At 53.7% G+C, this 18,628-nt stretch overlaps 7 protein-coding genes across 7 annotated transcripts; 5 read left to right on the forward strand and 2 right to left on the reverse strand.

Annotated features, from left to right (window-relative positions):
- Positions 1 to 3,890: 3,890 nt before the first annotated feature.
- Positions 3,891 to 5,124, forward strand: CH63R_06780 (TAM domain methyltransferase; the record flags this gene model as incomplete). Its single annotated transcript, XM_018301755.1, has 3 exons — positions 3,891 to 4,302; positions 4,387 to 4,591; positions 4,656 to 5,124. The coding sequence occupies 3 exons, from the start codon at positions 3,891 to 3,893 to the stop codon at positions 5,122 to 5,124; spliced, it is 1,086 nt and encodes a 361-aa protein (XP_018159605.1).
- A 1,534-nt stretch (positions 5,125 to 6,658) lies between these two features.
- Positions 6,659 to 8,140, forward strand: CH63R_06781 (Pectin lyase; the record flags this gene model as incomplete). The annotated part of the gene is made up of 1 exon (XM_018301756.1): positions 6,659 to 8,140. The coding sequence occupies one exon, from the start codon at positions 6,659 to 6,661 to the stop codon at positions 8,138 to 8,140; it is 1,482 nt and encodes a 493-aa protein (XP_018159606.1).
- Positions 8,141 to 9,022: 882 nt separating this feature from the next.
- On the reverse strand, positions 9,023 to 9,302 carry CH63R_06782 (uncharacterized protein; the record flags this gene model as incomplete). Its single annotated transcript, XM_018301757.1, has 2 exons — positions 9,023 to 9,116; positions 9,187 to 9,302. 2 exons carry the CDS (start codon positions 9,300 to 9,302, stop codon positions 9,023 to 9,025), a joined length of 210 nt encoding a protein of 69 aa, XP_018159607.1.
- Positions 9,303 to 10,228: 926 nt separating this feature from the next.
- Positions 10,229 to 10,726, forward strand: CH63R_06783 (uncharacterized protein; the record flags this gene model as incomplete). The annotated part of the gene is made up of 1 exon (XM_018301758.1): positions 10,229 to 10,726. The coding sequence occupies one exon, from the start codon at positions 10,229 to 10,231 to the stop codon at positions 10,724 to 10,726; it is 498 nt and encodes a 165-aa protein (XP_018159608.1).
- An 868-nt stretch (positions 10,727 to 11,594) lies between these two features.
- Positions 11,595 to 12,710, forward strand: CH63R_06784 (Zinc-binding dehydrogenase; the record flags this gene model as incomplete). The annotated part of the gene is made up of 1 exon (XM_018301759.1): positions 11,595 to 12,710. One exon carries the CDS (start codon positions 11,595 to 11,597, stop codon positions 12,708 to 12,710), a length of 1,116 nt encoding a protein of 371 aa, XP_018159609.1.
- A 1,007-nt stretch (positions 12,711 to 13,717) lies between these two features.
- On the forward strand, positions 13,718 to 14,778 carry CH63R_06785 (Cephamycin biosynthesis protein CmcJ; the record flags this gene model as incomplete). Its single annotated transcript, XM_018301760.1, has 4 exons — positions 13,718 to 13,803; positions 13,858 to 14,076; positions 14,173 to 14,375; positions 14,465 to 14,778. 4 exons carry the CDS (start codon positions 13,718 to 13,720, stop codon positions 14,776 to 14,778), a joined length of 822 nt encoding a protein of 273 aa, XP_018159610.1.
- A 1,101-nt stretch (positions 14,779 to 15,879) lies between these two features.
- CH63R_06786 (Major facilitator superfamily transporter) lies at positions 15,880 to 17,463 on the reverse strand (the record flags this gene model as incomplete). The annotated part of the gene is made up of 3 exons (XM_018301761.1): positions 15,880 to 16,890; positions 16,979 to 17,085; positions 17,172 to 17,463. 3 exons carry the CDS (start codon positions 17,461 to 17,463, stop codon positions 15,880 to 15,882), a joined length of 1,410 nt encoding a protein of 469 aa, XP_018159611.1.
- Positions 17,464 to 18,628: the final 1,165 nt, after the last annotated feature.

The raw sequence follows: 18,628 nt of genomic DNA on the forward strand, positions 1-18,628 counted from the left end.
AGGAAAGGGGGCCGGGCCCAGCACCGAGCTAATGGTACGGTCCCATTGTACGTGCGTACGGGCAAACCAGCCTGTCGGCCCTCGGGAGGGAACATTCTCTCGACCCTCCCCACCCCATGCCGGTGAACCCAATCGTGAGGTTCGGCCACGGTGGATAGACCTTGCCAAGAGCGCAGTAGTGCGACTTTAGCCTCATGCGACAACGAGGACTTCCCTTGTTCTCACCGCGAGACCCTCGACACATAAGCGGGGTAGGCAATGTCTCCAGCGGGGCGGTCCCCATGAGAGGGGACCGGCTCATGTGTTGTATGGCCTCTGAGTCGTCTTGGACGTCGGCCGGGCATGTCGTCTTTGCCGTCTGGGAACATTTTGTGGGAACTCATCAGTCTTGGGTCCGGCACTTGGATGCACTATGGAGCTGCTTGTTTATGGATTGGATCCTCTCTGGGATGACCTATTGGCAGGGTATCTACTGTACCGTCAAAATGAGTTGTCCATTTCCAATTCGCGGGCTGCTGTCGTGCTTCCATCGTAAAGGACAAAGAAGCTGCTCCCCCTCCCCCCCCCGAGACAAAGCGCAACGGCGCCTCGAACGTTTCCGGCCTACCATCTGTTGCCACGCCGCGCTGGCTCGAACCTTAATCAGCTGTCAAGGCTGTCATCTCGAAGACGTCCAAGATGGGTTACCGGGTGGGTTTACGGACGTACACCGCTGTGTGCCCGTGACTCTCTGTTCTGCCCACTAGTTGGTTTCTATCAGATTCAAGTATGCATTCATGTCAGCCCTCACATCTCAGAACCGCAATGGCTGACCGCCACTTCCTGTTCTCCTTGCCTCCTTCGAAGCTTGGCCCCTATTGACCAGATCCGATGGGACTTGCACAGGTCTTGTTGTTATTTTTTGCCATCAAAAACTCCTCCAGTTGTTTTCAAAGGTCAGCGCCATCGACACCGAGCATGGTTGAAGCCAACTTGGTTTCAATCTCAAATTGCTGCCCTGTCCATCCACGCAATACACTCATCCAATTTTACTGCCCGCCAACCATAGCTCCATGAAGCTCTACACGGGGCCCCTCTTATACTGGCTAAATTTAGGCTTCATGTCGATAGTAACCCCTCCCCTTTCAAATGATGGTAAGTCACCTCGAGGTAACACACACGGTGATTCACATTCTGCGAGTGTCTTTCTTTCAAGCTCAGTTCAAATCAACCTTGCAATAGGCAGTTTGAAGTCTGCCACAACATGATACGATTTAGTTGTTAAGCTTTGATTATGGCTAGCCAAAGGGACAGATCCCGACATCGCATTGAGTTTGGGGCCCACAAGGCAGCAGTGAGCTTGGCCAGCCTTCCAATTTGCGGAAAGTTCTCGCGCTCTGACCGTGCCAATGGCATGTTCAATATGACCTTCCCTACAAGTGGGAAACAGGAAACATCGCTTCGACTGTCAAGTTGGCGTCGTCTCCGTCATAAAGGCAATATTCCTACACAAATGCCATTTGCCTATGAGAAGAGTACTCTTACGTTTACTTTTAAGTGTTTGGGTTTGACATGGTTCAAGTGATGGTACTGTGCGGGTAGATACTTGACAAAACTTACGCTGCGGGTGTATTTTGCGGAGAAACCTAGTAAGAATACATTAAACTGGCATACAGGTTGTCACTTAAGAGCCATGAACAGGTCATCAAAATAGGAAAGAACTTGAAAGTGGTGTCAAATATAATTCCTGATCCATAAGCATCGCATTGGCACCAGTCATTTTTACCTATGTTGCTGTCATCCCAACGATAAGCGATGAGCTTTGAGAACTCACAGTGTACATGCTACGGCAAATCTTGTACCTCTTGTACGCATTTTATTTTGCAAGAAAAGTTGCTTCCAAAGCAGGATTGTTTCCGCCATAATAAATAGCCGTGACAAAAGACAGCAATTGGGGAATGCCGGACGTTCGCGAGATGTTGTCCAAACAGCACCTAGCAACTCTGGGAAGGCCTGCATCACTGCGTACCCAGACAATGAAATCGCTTGTATCAAATCTCATCACAGGTCTATAAATATATTACTAGGTCACTGAGACTAAAAGTGTTTGGAAATGGGGATAGAAGTTTCGAGGAGTACGAGTGGCCTCAAAATCTCTCTGGACAAAATAGATCGACATCCCGAGGAAAAGTGTAGCGCTGATACACCCGGAGAACCTCTCCCTGAAGGCTCCTGTGGGTAATACAAGAGCTTGTCTCGTACTACCTAGTTCCACAGAAAGAGCGCTGAGGATGAATTTTAGTCACCAGTTTACATAAATCTTATAGTCAACCTTTTCACTCTGTGTCTCAAACTATGTAACACTAGAGTGACGAGGGCGCTAAAGCCTGCTCGTTCAACCGACGTCTTCAGTTTTCAAGAGGCTAATCTGAAAACTTTCAATGGCGGCGAGAACTGCTCTCGTAACCTGAACCACATCAATCTACAGTTTGTTCCTTTATTAGCCTAAAATAATGAAGAACGACCTGCCATGACACCAACGTGTCGGGAGATTTGTACCTGAAGCACTTGAATTCCCCGCCACCCGAATTCTCTAGAGTCTTGTGAACACACAAAATTGCAAATTGTCTGTGGTTATTCAAGTCTGAAATCGCAAAACCAGCCATGACTGTTGCAAGAAAGAGGGTTGATAGAGGTGTCGTCGTGCCGAGCTAATTAAACACCAGATCCGTCATCCAGTACTGAACCATGGCTCAACAGCCAGCTACCCACAGATGTAGAGAGGTGAAGGCTACGTTGCCGCATGTGACGACGGATAATAAAAAGAGAATAGGATGATATTCTAAATGACAGAAGGTAGCTTTGTTGCTCAGAAAATCAGAAGACCGTAGCCCAACCCCGAGCACTGGATCGTCAACGTTGAAACAAACACCAAGTGACCCTGATACGACACTCGGCCTGATGTTGCACGCCTGCGATTCTCCTAACAAGAATTGGTTCTGTATTTTGAACTCGCCTGATCTGACTGGAAATGGAACATCCCGCTAGTTCTACATGACGTAGTTCAGCACTTCTGGTCCTTGATGGCATTTCTCATGCACCAATACTTGACTTTGTTAGGACTAGGAGGAATTCTTGTGACACCCAAGGTGGTGGAAAAGATGTTACAAGATATGCAGAAGACGGCAAAAAGTCTCCAGTAGAGAAACAGGCGTCGACATACCATCCGACATAAGTGGACTCTCAGATGACGACTTTGATTCCAAGAACAATCTTTAATGGAGACGGCGCGATTGGACGGCATGAGTTCTGTTGTTGATACTGCTATGCCCAAAGGGTTGGCTGAAGTGCTGGCGTTGTCGATAACTTTGAGGACATTCTCCAGGCCGAGATAAAAACTCAAGATAGTTTCTGGAAGGCTTCGGCGATCGTAAAAGACCGCTGGCAAGTGATGACCCAATGTCTAAATCGGAAATTCGAACTAACCCGCTCGATCGTTGCTCAACTGAGCTCCCGATAGTCACTGTTTACGTCTGGTTGGTCACAAGTCAGCTCTTGTTCCTACGAGAGACCCTTGGCTTCGTGATCCATTCTCGCTTCCGGGAATTAACACGGCTGACGCCGACCAATCAACAGGGCCTCATCATGCAGATTCTGATGAATTGGCTCCAACGGGAACTTAACGTTGGCCGCAACCCTTGCTTTCGATCCAGGAGACAGACTAAAAGGCTGCGCCGCATGCATGCATGTTGGACCATCGCGTCTGTGTTTGTTGGTTCTTCTTCATCCCCGCTCGCTTCCTAGTTTCTTGCATTCCCCCTTTTCAATAAAGTGAGTGGAGTTCTTCAATTCCTCCCAATCCTTCATCTTTGAAACCAAATATTCACCTTTTGGGCTTCTCGCAAGCAGATATGTCAGCGGACCGCAATGTATTCACAGCTTCTCAAGAGTCATCCGCTGCTCGTGTGCCAGACAATGCTTCTGCTTCGCCGAACGTAGAGCATGAATCTGCCACGGTGATTAAAGCCCATAACTCAGTGCCTGTAAAGAATCGCCACGACACCGGGTCCGACGCAAGCGCAAATGCATCCAAGTCCCTGTCACCCAGCGTCCGAGACTTCAACTTTGAGAACAAGCGCCGCTATCACAAGTTCAAGGAGGGCCGATATTTGCTCCCTAATGACGACGAAGAACAAGAACGAGAGGATATGAAGCATGCCATGGTTCTTCATGTTTGTGACGGAGCCTTGCACAACGCTCCTCTCAAACGTCCTCAGAAAATTCTCGACATCGGCACCGGCACCGGCATATGGGCCATCGATAGTGAGTACTCTTCCAGGACACCGCATGATGAGGATGTATGATGAAGAAAGGACTCGCAAGTGCCAACCTGCTGATATCAACTAGTGGGTGACGAATACCCGGAAGCCGAGATTATTGGCCTGGACCTGAGCCCTATCCAACCGCCATTTGTCCCGCCCAACGTGCATTTCATCGTTGACGATGTTGAAGCGGAATGGCTCTACCCAGAAGATTCGATCGACTACATCCATGTAAGAAACATGGCACCGGCAATCAAAGACTGGCCGAAGCTGCTGGACCAGGCATATAAGTAATGCGCCATTGCGACCCCGGGCACATGATACACACGAGGTCTAATTTCCAAACCCACCTAGCTCTCTCAAACCCGGTGGCTGGATAGAGCTCCAAGACATGCTGTTTTCGTTCGATTGCGACGACGGTACAGTCGGCCCGGACTACACGCCTAGGAAGGTGATGGGATTTCTCAAAGAAGCGCTCGAGAAATTCGGGGTGGATATCAACGCTGCCGGGAAATTCCCCGAGCGCGTTGAGGCAGCGGGATTCGTGAACCAAATTCACGATGTCAGAAAAGTGCCAGTGGGGACCTGGCCAAAGGATCCCCACTACAGGAAGGTAGGCAACTACTGTCATGCTGTCAACTACGACGCTCTAGGGTCGGTCACCAACGTGCCGTTCACAAAGGGATTGGGCTGGTCCTCTGTGGAGGTCGAGGTATTCCTGATCCAAGTGCGGAAGGATCTGTTGAACGACTCATTCCATGCGTACAACTACTACCACTCTTACTCGGCCCAGAAGCCTTTGGAAGAGAAGACGGACGACTGAAACCCAGTGATCCATGCCCATTTAGGTAGTTTACGTTTACAGCATGAAGGAAGTTGGCACATCATCATTCTTTTTTTTGGGTCGGTGACTGCTGACACGTGTCCGGGGCTCGAAGTTCCTGAGACCAACCTGTTGCAGAGGGAAATTGAGGCGGTAAAAATGTGTTTGAACGTGGCTAGATGGCTTGGAGGTCTGCCAGTGGTGACCGCAATGGCAGATAACTCACTTGAGTGATCGAAATGGCCAGAACCGACCAGTTCACGAAAAGAGATTTAAGGAGTCAGTAACTGCGAGCGCATGGCCATATCCATCATATCGACTTAATCTAACACAGCATTAGATTGCTGATGTAGCCGACAAAAGCTCTCCAGATCTTCGTGATCGATGTGGACAGGGGCACTCACTGTGATGGGTCAACGGGAACAGGAGATTATTTCCTTTTTCTCGGACTTTCGGACCAATGCCAAGTTCAATTCGGTGGCATCACGGAAAAGATGCCGCCCCTGGTTGACTTGTCTCTCCTTCAAGTGTAACCACCCACGTGCTCCGATGTTTACACAAGACAGCTACCTGGTGGCTGAAAGATGGAGCCCCGGCCGGAGATGGAGCATGGAATCCGGACTACTGCGAAGACTCCTTTTGCCATCAACGGATTGCTCCGGAAGGGAAGCGCTACTCCCCCCTCCCAAAACCGTTTGAACTTCTGCATCAAATGACGGCGATTGCTGCAAATTTGCTGGAAGGAATTGTAACTTCTGACGGTCCATCTCTTGCAAAGTAGGAGCGGTCGGAGTTGCTCAGGTCTCTCTGGGTATGCTTAAAACGTGAAGCGTAACTTTGAGTTCAGCGCTTTTCTATCGTCAACCCTCTGTCGATTCAGAAGCATAGGCAAACTGCGGGTCTATCCGCTGTCTGCCAAAAAGGCGAGATGCAGATTGGGGGGGGGAGGGATGATCTTTTTCCTATACTAGGAACTGGCTTGCAGAAAGCTGGGCCGTTTTGGGCCCCTTGGGTAATGAAGGGGTTATTGCATGCATTACGCTAGCAAAGGGCTCCAGCAGCGCTAAGGTTATATCGGGCAAGTGGACCAATGAAATGGTCCCCCGAAAGCGAGTTGGGAGTCTTGATAGCAGGATAAACAGGAATCATCGTGCCCACTCGCCCACTGCACGACATCTTGGCAATCGTATAGGGCATAGTCCACCAGATTGCAAAACTGGCAACCCCCCCGTTTTGGGATCTTTGTCCGCGACAAGAAGACCCAGATGTACGTCGATCCGGCAAGAGGCTCAAGTTGAGCTGGTTTCTATATAAGAATGTGGAGGACTTGCCCGAAACTGTTTCCGAAGTTGTAGCTCGCATCGTCTGTTTCTCTCTCTCTCCGTCTCAGTACTTTTCCGTGTTTGTTTCCAAACTCCTTTTCAGCGGCAACTCAGTTCCACGCTGGCGTGATCGAGGCCCTCTTTTACATCGATATACGCATCCGCTCTTTTATATAAAAATCCAAACACTCTCCCTCTTCCTTTTCGACACCATGCGTTTCTCCGCGTCCGTTCTTTTGGCTGCCGCTGCCGCCGCCACTTCGGCCTCCGCTCAGGCCGTGGTCGGCAAGGCGTACGGTTTCGCTACCGGTGTTACCGGCGGTGGTAGCGCGGCCGCCGTCACTCCGTCCTCCGCCGACGAGCTCGCCAAGTTGTTGTCCGACGACACTCCCCGCACCATCCTCATCGACAAGGAGTGGGACTTCACCGGCAAGTCTGCCACCGGCGAGGGCTGCGACCGCAAGAGCTGCAGCGCCGCCAGCGGCGGTCAGCTCTACCTCGGAGACCTCTCTTGCGGCTCCTCCGACAACGTTGCGGCCACCGTCACCTACGACGTCGCCGGCACCGAGCCCCTGATCGTCGGCAGCAACAAGAGCATCCTGGGTGTTGGTGGGAAGGGCGTCCTCAACGGTAAGGGCCTCCGCATCAAGGCCAACGCCAAGAACGTCATCGTCCAGGGCGTCGAGATCACCAACCTGAACCCCGGCGTCGTCTGGGGAGGCGACGCCCTCGACCTCCAGGGCGGCAACGACGGTGTCTGGATCGACCACTGCAAGTTCTCCCTCGTCGGCCGCCAGTTCATCGTCAGCCACTACGACGGCTCCCGCGCGACCATCTCCAACAACGAGTTCGACGGCGTCACCAAGACCTCGGCCTCGTGCAACGGCAACCACTACTGGACCATGATGCTCAACGGCAAGGGCGACCAGATCACCCTCGACAAGAACTACTTCCACGACGTCTCCGGCCGCGCCCCCAAGCTCGGCGACGCCGGCACCTTCCAGGCCACCAACAACCTCTTCAGCAACATGAAGGGCCACACCTTTGAGCTGTACTCCGGCACCTACGCCCTCATCGAGGGCAACGCCTTCGAGGCCGTCGACAGCCCGTACGCCGGCGAGGCCTTCGCCAACAGCTTCAACGTCCCCGACGCCTCCGCCGCCAACTCCTGCAAGTCCACAATCGGCCGTGCCTGCGCCGTCAACAGCGTCGACTCCAGCAGCGGCGAGTTCAAGGCCCTGTCCAAGACCAACGCCCTGTCGACCTTCTCCAAGCTCAAGGACTACCTCGTCGAGCCCGTCGCCGCCACCGGTGTCGCCAGCCTCGTCAAGGGCAGCGCTGGTCCCTCCAACCTCGGCTCCGGCTCCAGCTCCGCCGCGACCCCCGCCCCTGCCGCCGATGCCGAAGAGACCAAGACCGAGGAGACTACCACCGAGGAGACTACCACCAAGGAGGAGCCCGCTGTTGTTGAGGAGCCTGCCGCCGAGGAGCCCGCCGCCGAGGAGCCTGCTGCTGAGAAGCCCGCTGCCTCATCCGGCGCGTCTGCTCAGCAATGGGGCCAGTGTGGTGGCAACGGCTGGACTGGTCCCACCGCCTGTGCCGCCGGTACCTCGTGTGTTGTCCAGAACGAGTGGTACTCCCAGTGCCTCAGCTCTGCCGCCAGACGTAGCATGAAGTCCCTGCGCCGTCGCTAGATCTTTGTCAGACTACGGACTACCCATGAGACCCTGAAGGATGTGAATACTCCACAGCCAAGCAGGAAGATGTACTTTCGTACCTAGAGCTAAAGAATTTCAATCTAATACGGTTATTACCACTCGCATTACAGCCAGCAACTCATCTGGGCAGACGTGAATCGGCCAGCTAAAACCAACTTGATGTAACCGTATTCTTATTGTACCTGAAATGTTGCTGAGATCGCGGACAGTTGTAGAAGCAAAGTTCTTGTCAGAAGTGTGTCTTTTCCAGCTGATACTGTAAAGCTCTAGGCTCTACCTTGCCATTCAACCGGCGGAAGTTTACCTACGACGGACGAGCTGGGTTGTAGACAGGCAGTGGTGAAGCGTCCATCGTTGATACTTGAGCAGCCGGCAACGAAGTAGGCATGAGGTAACTGACGCGACCAAGGCACTTCGATGAGAAAGTGAATTGTCGTCGGGCTCTGAGCATGGCGAGAAGGGAATGACATCTTGAGATGTAGCATTCAGGAAGTGCGGTCGGCTTTCTGGCGCTTGGTGACTTGACCACGCCATCAAAACTTGAGGTAGCTCGTCATCTTCTAAATGTGAACAATCCAAGCGATGAAGGCTTGTAGAATGTGGCAAAAGATTTTTAACATGCTCGAGGTGAGCTTAGTGGTTCAATTGGAGAAGAGTTGTATCACAGTGTTTCGTAGGTCGGTCCGCGGGGGCTGTAGTAACTCAAACTCCACAGAGTGAGTGAGATCTGAGGTATAATTACTGTTCTTCCATTGCTGGAAAAAAAGACCTTGACTGTCAGAATGAGACGATTTCCACTTCGCCTTTGCTCGATCTTGGCCCATTCCGCTCTCGCCACCCCATTTGCTAGGGTTTCTTTCAGGCGATGTCGCTTCGCAGTCCGGCACTGTCGTGGCTGATATTCTCCATTGGATCAACAACAGTTACCAAGGGGCTGTGGTGAATGTTTCCGCTTTGAAGGGGGGGGGGGTTGAATTTAGCTTTAGTTCTATCGCTGTTCAAAGACATGACGGGCTTCCCACAGCAGACCGGAACGATTGAGAAACAGTGGGACCCATAGAAGTATAGGCTGAACAAACAGAAAGTCGGGACTAGAAGTTGGATCCTTTGCTTCCACGCATGTCGAGTGTTGCGGCATTTAAAGCTGGCCACTCCCGTCTTCCACCGGGATGGCAATGGGCCTCCTTTTGTTCTCGGGGGCAGGCTCACCGACCTGCTGCCCAACCGCCCGACTGACTACGTCCCATGACGGCAGGACGGTGACCGATACGAGAAGGATTCACTCGGGGCCCCACAACGGGCGAACAAATGCGGTCCCAAGGATGCAGCTCTTTTCTCGTATCCGCAGGAGTTGTTCTAGCGAGCCGGCTACGTTCCATTGTTGTGCGACCAAACGGGCCAGCATAGGCGGCTTGCATTTGGCAATGAAGTTAGTTTACGATAGTGGCTTAACTTATGTAGCAGCTCAGCCCAATCTCGCCTGGCTTCCTCCATGCATGGCACAGTAGCAGTCGAGGATTCTGGACTTTACTTTGGATGGTGGTCTAAGAACAATCCGTGCCTCAGCAAGCTGCATGCGATGATGCTCCAGTCCGCGCTTAACTCCTCACATATAGCACCTACGGCGCTCTCGAGTCCAGCATAGCTTCCATCTCAGCCTGCAGGCGCCATGCTGTCATTGGAGACCGGCCTCGATACTTGATCCGGCAGTGCGATACCCAGATCATCCCCATGCTCGCCTCAACCGGGGAATCCAGACCCTATGGCCTGATGGCCGACATACAACAGGGGTTGGATGCGCGGATTCCAGGCCTCGAAGGCATTGGGCGAAGGCAACGGCATCGAAAAGCCTTCCGAGCCCACCAAAGGATCGCGCTAGGCGGCTTTCTCGGAATAGCGTCTGCAGGATCAAGAGGCCTTGCCTTTCTCTCTCGTTGTTTAAATACCCGTGATGAGATTCGTTCAGTCCGATCTCAACATCCAATCTACTCTCCAACACCTTTGACAGTCCACACAAGAAGAAGAAGAAGCAATCACTCAAAAGTCTTCACTCTCGACGACAAAATGCACTTTTCCACCCTCGTTGCCGCCACCTTTGTGGCCGTCGCCTCGGCCAAGGACATTGTCTACCCGCCCATCATCAACCTGGGTCGGCACGGCTATCCTCACGGCAACCAGTTCATCGCCTGGAGCCCCTTCACCCCCACCACTACGCAAGACGTCGTCAAGCTGTGCGACACCAGAGGCTCCATCAAGGGAACCGCAACATGGACCGCCGTCCGAACCGTCAACACCTACGTCTTGGACCCCATCTGTCGCAAGCCTTTCAACCTCACCGACGATGACACCGGCACCACCTACCACAACCTCGAGCTCGCTTGCGTGGACGACAACATCCCGATTTCGGCCGAGCCCGAGGTGACGGCCGTGGTCGACAGGAACACCAACAAGACCGTCCACACCTGCACGCGTGTGCCGGCAGATAGCGAGGCCGGTACTGCGGAGAGTTGCACCAGATCCGCGAATGGCGGTGTCATGTATCTGTACGCTTGCACTGCTTGAGTGTCGGAGCCAAGAAGCTCTTTACATCCAAGCGTTCCCTGCGCGCAAACCCTTCTTTAGAAATGCATCAAGGGGCCGAAAGTCCAACGCATATTATTTGATAAAAATATTTTTAGGTTACAACCCATGACTTTGATTGATGTCGCCAATCGCATGAATCCATTCACACAGAGCCAACCGTCTTTAAACATGCAGTGAGCCATTGACAAGAATTCATTCTGACTGTCAGCTAAAGTCCGGAGCAACAGTTCCACGCAAAATTTGAATACCCGGGGAGCATTCTCTCCTCTCTCCTGTGGCTCCTGATCGGTCTTCTTCATTTCCAAATACGCCATGATAATACCTTCCATCACAGGAAACTAGTCGGTCAACCACCTTTCCAGCCCCTGTGTTACCAGAAGAGATGCCACCGGGGATTAGTGCTGATGCCCCAGAGTCATTCATATCCACAGCCGTCTTTGAACCACTACGCGTCCGCGTTGCCAGTGATGGGCCCTAGTCCCGTTTTGGCTGCATTCTGCGCCAGATGAGAAATAAACCGACATACCAGCTATTCAGACTTGCAACACATGGGAGGCACTTGCGATCGTTGGAGTATTCGGGCGATCTGCAGCCAAGTCTATGATGCGCCTATCTGGTCATCATTTTTGACTTGATCAAAACTCTGTTGGCAAGCCAGGAAGCCCTACATCAACCAGAGCTGGAGTATATATATGTCATGGTTGTGTTCCGTCCCAACCATGGATTCCCGATCGGAGTCTTACACCTCCAGGTCATCTTCCTTATACCTCCAAGTATCTTACTGCCATACGATCCCGTACCTTACTTTGTTCCTTAAGCCACAGTTGACCAACTCGATTCAACCGCAATGACGGCCAACCAAGCTGCGTGGCTCACCGGCAAGAAAGTCAAGCCTCTGGAAGTGAGGCCCGCACCTTACACGCCGCCAGGAGAGAACGAAATCGTCGTACGCAACCGAGCCGTCGCCATCAACCCCGTCGACTGGTTCAAGCAAGAAATCGGCGACTTCATGTACGAGTGGGTCAAGTACCCGATGATCCTGGGCAACGACGTCGCCGGCGAGGTCTTCGAGGTTGGCCCCGGCGACAGCGCAGCACGGTTCCAAGTCGGCGACCGCGTCCTGGGCCACGCCGTCGGCCTCGACAAGCGCAGCAACAAGACGTCGGAGGGCGCGTTCCAGGATTACGTCGTCTTGCGAGCCGATCTCGCGTCTCCGGTTCCCGACTTTGTCAGTTTCGAGCAGGCCTGCGTCGTCCCCCTCGGTGCATCGACCGCCGCCTCGGGGCTCTTTGCGAAGGATTACCTCAACCTGCAACGCCCGAGAGTCGACGCAACGCCCACCGGCGAGACGCTCCTGGTCTGGGGCGGGTCGACCAGCGTGGGCTGCAACGCCATCCAGCTCGCGGTGTGCGCTGGGTACGAGGTCATCGCGACGGCGTCGCCACACAACTTTGAATATCTCAAGACCCTCGGTGCCAAGGAGGTCTTCGACTACAGAAGCCCCACCGTCGTTCAGGACATCATCAGATCATTTCAGGGGCATACGTCGGCCGGCGCCTTCGCCATCGGTGCGAACTCCCTCGTTCCCTGCATGAATATCGTCGCGGCCTCCGGGGGACGGAAATTTGTCGCCCAAGCAAGCGTTGCCGGGCCGGGGAAACCGCCTACTAGTCTGGTTGGTTTGGCATCTTTAATCTGGGCGATGACCTCCGAGAGCGTTACGGTCACTCTCAAAGGAAAGTTCTCCGGAGTTCGGACCAAGTTTATCTGGGGGAGCGACTTGATGGCGAACGAAATCGGCGCGGCCATCTATCGGGACTTCTTGCCTGATGCTTTGGCCCAGGGCAAGTTTGTTCCGGCGCCCAAGACCGAGGTTGTTGGCCACGGTCTGGGGTCTATCCAGGAGGCGTTCGGAATCAGCTATAACGGGGTTTCCGCCAAGAAGCTGGTGATATCTCTATAAGCACGCACACAAGTAAACTTTTGTTTCCTCTCGCTGTTAAGTCACTAAAAGTTCCTTGGCACTCCTTCGACTCTCGATGGTACTCGACTTTTGACACGTGAAGTTTGTGTGGCTACGGCGTCATCCCCAAAAAGCCGAGTTGATCCTTTCCGGGTCCCCTGGCGTTCGACTAGGGATATAGTAACGTGGAAACCGCAACATGGTCGAGAAATAGACGATTATCAGGTCTACAGCAACACGACCTCCATAATCCACACCACAAATCAATGGGTCGGATTTGGGGCGTGGCGTTGCTCCGCTCCATCAAGTGTGGTGACAAACAGCATCAAGTCAGCATTCTACCAGATCAATCCACGGCACAGGGAACGACCTAGTTCGGAGTAGTTGTAATCAGATGAACTCCATGTAGATCATCGAATAGATAGGTCAGGTTCGATGGGTGGGTGGCCCATCTCTCGGACGGCCTGCAAACCTTCACGATTCATGAACACCTTCCACTACAAGCTAGAGCAATTGAGGGGTAATGACCCGCCCAGCATGAGTCCGGCACTCACTTCGTGGCTATCAAGCTTTCTGCGAAGGGTACATTGGACGTCATCTCTTGGCACTATTCTAATATGCACCCATCCGTGTGGGTGAGAAGACGCACTTTGTAGCCCGCGTTGGCGACGGCCATTCAGGGTCTTCGATGTTGTGTCAGTGTTTAGCATGCTCCTAGACTCGAACTACTTGGTGTAGGACCCTTGGGCAACATTGATATGGGGTTGATGCGGTCCCTATCACCATCAACCGGGGTGGCCATGTCGCGGTGTGTGGGTGGCCTCCTCCTTGTCCTGACTCGCGATGCAAACAGCAGATAAACAGATATGGCCATATGACCATATCCACGGCACCGGAATCTTTCAAAACTGGGCGAGAATCCTTTCCTCCGAAACATCCCTCCCCACGAAACACGTCACGTCATTGATCCAAGCTACCAAAAAAAGTGCATCCTAAAGACCCCAAAAATGGCACAGCCGGGACGACAAGTGCAAACAAAAATCAAGTACTTCGATGACCCCGGAGTACCTCTGGTGCCCATGATCATTGGAGGGTAAGGCACCGACTGAAGCAGGAGTTGGTACGATTGCTGACATGGAGTGGAAAGCCCGGAGCCCGGCAAGCCTCAACCCAAGGTCGAGATTCCAACGACCATTACCGACGTCACCGGCAGAGAGGACGAGTTCACGCTGGACGTGCAGGGGTTTCACTACGTCAAGCACGAGAGCCAGGTAACGAACTGGGACGACGATGAAGAGATCAAGCGGGTGAACTACCCGGAAATGGAGAAGCTGTGCTGGAAAGTCCTCTCAGAAACCGCCAACATGTGAGTCGAACCCAATCATCGGTGCACAGCAGAGACTTCCTCAGTTTGTCATCTGAAAAGCAAGCCTTCTCCTACATCATTTCTGACCTGAAATAGGCCCAAACCTTGCTTGGTTCACATCATGACGCACATCATCCGCCGCGGTCCCAAGGACGGCGAGGGACCCAAAGGACCGGCGCCGCTGTACGGCGTTCACGTCGACCAATCCTTCAAAGCTGCCGAGGGTGTCGCCCAGAGATGGCTGGGCGACAGGGCGGAAGAGCTGCTCAAGAAGCCGCGGTACCAGATCATCAACGCAAGTATCATGTCGCGGCCCCCCCTCGAGAAACGACAGAAGCTGACGGGGGAAAACCTTAGATGTGGCGACCCATTCGTCCCATCACCCGAGACCCTTTCGCCGTGTCCGACGCCAGAACCATCCCCGACTCGGATCTGGTGTTCGTGCCGGTGCGCTTCCCGGACCACGACACCGAGGCGGTCGAGGTGCGGCCCCCGACGAACTCGCCTCACAAATGGTACTTCAAGGACAAGCAGCAGACGGACGACGTGTTGTTCTTCAAGCAGGTGGACTCGAGCACAAAGCCGGGAGTCCCGAGGAGAGTGCCTCACTGCGCCTTCAAGGACACCGACTTGCCCGAGGGGGCCGGCGAGCCGAGGGCGAGTATCGAGGTCAGAGCATTCGTTTTCTACGACGAAGACTAGATGTGCCTGCGAACAATCTCGACCCGTCACACGGGGGCACAGAAACAACGTTCTCTGTGTGTGCTGGATCCCACAGCGTTATCTCATACTATCGGTTGTGCGAGTATTGAGCCAGTTAGTTGTTTGGCCGTGAGCCTGCTAGAAGCGAATGCACTGGGCGACGTTAAAATGAGAAAGCCTATCAAAAGTACTTGTATTACTCGTCGCCATCGCGGGGTACAGCCATCAGTTCTCCTAGCTGGGCTGTAATTACTCTGGGACACATTAGCAAATGACGCAGCCATGTTTATGAAGCACATGGTCATAAGATGTGATTCCTCCTTCGTTTTGACAGTCCCTGGGATTTCGACCACGCGGTAGATACGTCGGCGAAGCCTTGCCAAAAACTATGGATTCCCAAAGAATTACCCCAAAGGTATTGGGAACCTTGATTTTAAGTGTCTACCTGTCTGGACCGGGCACCGAGAGTTTACCGTAACTCAAGGATATCTGCAGATCCAACTCCGGGATGCAGCCTCAAGTCGCAAATCTTACCAAGGGTCTATCTAGCTGGCAGCGGAACTCTAAAAGTCAATGTCCCTTTTCGGGGTCAAAAAGAGGGCGATCACTGTTTGGTACCTGCGTCTACCATTGCGATTTTGGTTGAAGCAATACTGACGATATACTCTGTAATTATGAACAGACGATTCGTACACTTTCGCTTGTTAGAACGCTCGAGTCTCGCAAGTTCACGATGCCACCCAAGGGCCACGTGGCTGTGCGTCGCTTGCATCTCATCTCTTCTCCGCTCAGCCCAACTTGTTCTCCAACAGCGAGCTCAAGCCATTGGTATAAACTACAATATCTCTCGTTTCCTGATCCCTCCCGTCCTCTCTGCCCATCATGACAACCCGCGGAGGTGGATGGGAGCACCTTTCATGGCTATGTCAACACGGATGCATTTGGTCGCTGCAGACGTTGAGGGAGGAGTGACAGCTCTAGCCTCCAGGCTACCTGGCTGGAAAAAGTACGAGTCTTGACTATCTAGATACAGAAAAACACATTCGTGGTATACGCGGCTGGCCCATTAGACGCCAACTTCTGATAATTCTATAGAAACACTCAAAATGCAACAGCCAACTTCCAACCGGTCCGGTGAATTCTCGCCGCGAGAATGAACGTCGTCCCCGCAAGGCAGAAAACTCCGGAAAAGACCTTGATGCCGATCCAACCACTGGGCCCAGCCAAGATCGCGCCGTTGATCGGGTTCGTCGTCAGACCGCCGATCGAGTTGGTGAAGAACGTGATGCCCGTCCGGAAGCCGATCTCCTGGAACGGCGAGATCTGCGCCACGAGCGGCGCGATGAGCGACACGTAGGCGCCGGAGCAGAAGCCGAAGAGCACGGCGAAGGCGATGAGCGCGCCGTCCGTGTTGGCGGGGATCCAGAGGGCCAACATCCAGATCGAGGTCAGGTAGCACACCACGACGAAGATGTTGTACTTGCCGATCTTGTCGCCCAGGATGCCCGAGGCGATGCGCCCGAAGAGGCTGCCGGCGTTGAGCATGGCGACGAGGTACTGCGCCAGGTCGGGGTCCATGCCGGCCTCGAGCGCCTGCACCTGGATGTAGTTGATGGGGACGAAGATGCCGTAGGTGAAGAGGAAGAAGCCGACGACGACGCAGACGAACTCGAACTCCTTGAAGGGGCGGAGGAGCTGCTCCCGGTTGACCTTTTGCGGGCGCGGCGGGTGCAGCGACTTGACGGTGAGGTTGGCAATGATGAGCAGGCCGAGGATCATGAAGGCGCAGATGCGCATCGCCCAGCCGTACCCGACGGACTTGATGAGCCGCGTGACCATGATGGGGAAGACGATGCCGCCGATGCTGGAGCCGGTGGACAGCAGGCCGAAGGCGGCGCCGCGGTTGACGTTGAACCAGCCGTGGATGGTGTTGAGGGCGGGCTGGAAGATGGCCGCGACGCCGACGGCGGAGCAGATGCCCTGGGCGAGGAGGATCTGCCAGTACTGCGTCGAGAGGGACGTCATCATGAGGCCGAAGACGTGGAGGAACGAGCCGACGAGGATCAGCCAGCGCGGGCCATAGTTGTCGTACAGTTTTCCGATGACGGGGCCCTTTGGCGAATCTGTTAGTTTCGAAAGACAAAAAGACTGGGAGAGGAGGTCGCATGGACGAAAAGCGACGAAGAGGGTTTCTGCTTACCAGGGCCATCATGAAGAAGATCTGGAGGGAGGGGATCCATGATATGGTGCTGGGCGAGTAGTTCCTCAGCAGGTCGTTCTGGTAGTACTCCTGGAAAGCCCCCACGCCTTTATTAACCTTTAATTAGCTTTCCGTTTGTGTGGTAGTTGATGAACAAGCTTCAGCCTCAGGGTTACATGAGAATGCGACGTACTGTTTACCCATCCGAAACTGCAAAAGGATGTACACCACGCGCCGAGCACGACGAGCCAAGCCACGACGCCGCCGTCGGGCGCATCGCTTCCGGGATACGACGGCTTCGCGCCCCCGGCTGGTGTAGGGGCGCCGGCGCTCTTTTCGGGATCGGGCTGCTGGATCGTCGATGGGTGGTCGGAGGAGGAGTCCGCTGGGCCCGGATCCTCTTTGAATAATGTCGTCGGTGCCTGGGGCTCTGTGAAGGTCATTTGGGAGTCTGTCGGAGACGCGGGATGGTCTGGTCGTGGCATGGTTGTTTGGCGGATCGATCGAACGGTAGTCGTAGGATGGATCAACTGTGGATTTTGGAAAGATGGAGATCACAACTCAGACAGTAAGTACCGGGGTCTTTGTGAAGGCGATGAGATTTTCGTCTAACTTGGCAAATCTAAATCTAGCCAACATGGATGAACCGAAGACTAAATAGTTCTGGTACCTGAAGGGGGGGGAGGGAAAGAAAAATTTGAACAGGACTGATGAACGATACGGGGAGAAATCGATCTCGGCGTCATCCTGGCGGTCCCTGTCCGGCCTCCGGGCCGTGGGTTTCATTGCATGGGAAACGGTTTCCGATACGAACGAAAAGGACCGGCGTCAGCATAATGGTCCAGAAGTGCGTGGTGTTCTGGACCCGTTGTGCCGGGAATACGGCACTCTGAGAGGCCTCGTGGCGCAAGATTGCGCGAGGTCAGCATGCTCAAGAGACGCGGTCCAGGTCATCGGCGTGTAATGTCGGCGGCCGGCGCTCACATAACCGCCGAGGCCGAGGCGCCGAGACTCCCACCGGCGTCTAATCAGTACACGACCCCCTTTTCCATTGTTCCTGGCAGCAGAACAGAAAATACTGCTAAAAAGGGGTGGGTATGTATCCACTGAATAGGGATCAGTGCTGTCCGGTTTCCACCTCCATCCAACACCAGTCCGTCCGTCCTTCTCCGAGGCCGTCGCCTACGGTCCGAGACTAAGAAGTCGAGAAAAGAAGGGGGGGAAACCCCCGTGGACCAAGATGACGCCGTGGGACTGACCCGGCCCCGTCTACCTCCGAACCACATTTGAACGAGCTGCCAGTTTCCATCCAACAGGGAAGCCGGGAGATCTGCCTTGGCCAACCCATCATTTTCATGAGTTGGACCCCAGCTTGCCGAGTTTGGTCTAGTTCTTGTCCTTTGGCAATACAGCAATTTGTAAGAAGTTCCCGATGAAAGGCAGACCAACGTCTTCTGCCGGAGTTGGATTTGCAGCAGCAGCATTGAGCAACGTCTTTACGGACTAGTCTATCTCTGTCGCACCGTTCAAAGACTAGAGTGGTAGTGGAAGTGAGGTCCTTCGCTGTGATGTGCAATCCCACGCAACTTGGGACAGACCGCGCAAACATCCACCACAGGGACAGACTGGGCAGGTAAACATCTTTGAAAC

This window comes from Colletotrichum higginsianum, chromosome 4 (genome assembly GCF_001672515.1).
Source record: "Colletotrichum higginsianum IMI 349063 chromosome 4, whole genome shotgun sequence".
NCBI lineage: Eukaryota > Fungi > Ascomycota > Sordariomycetes > Glomerellales > Glomerellaceae > Colletotrichum > Colletotrichum higginsianum.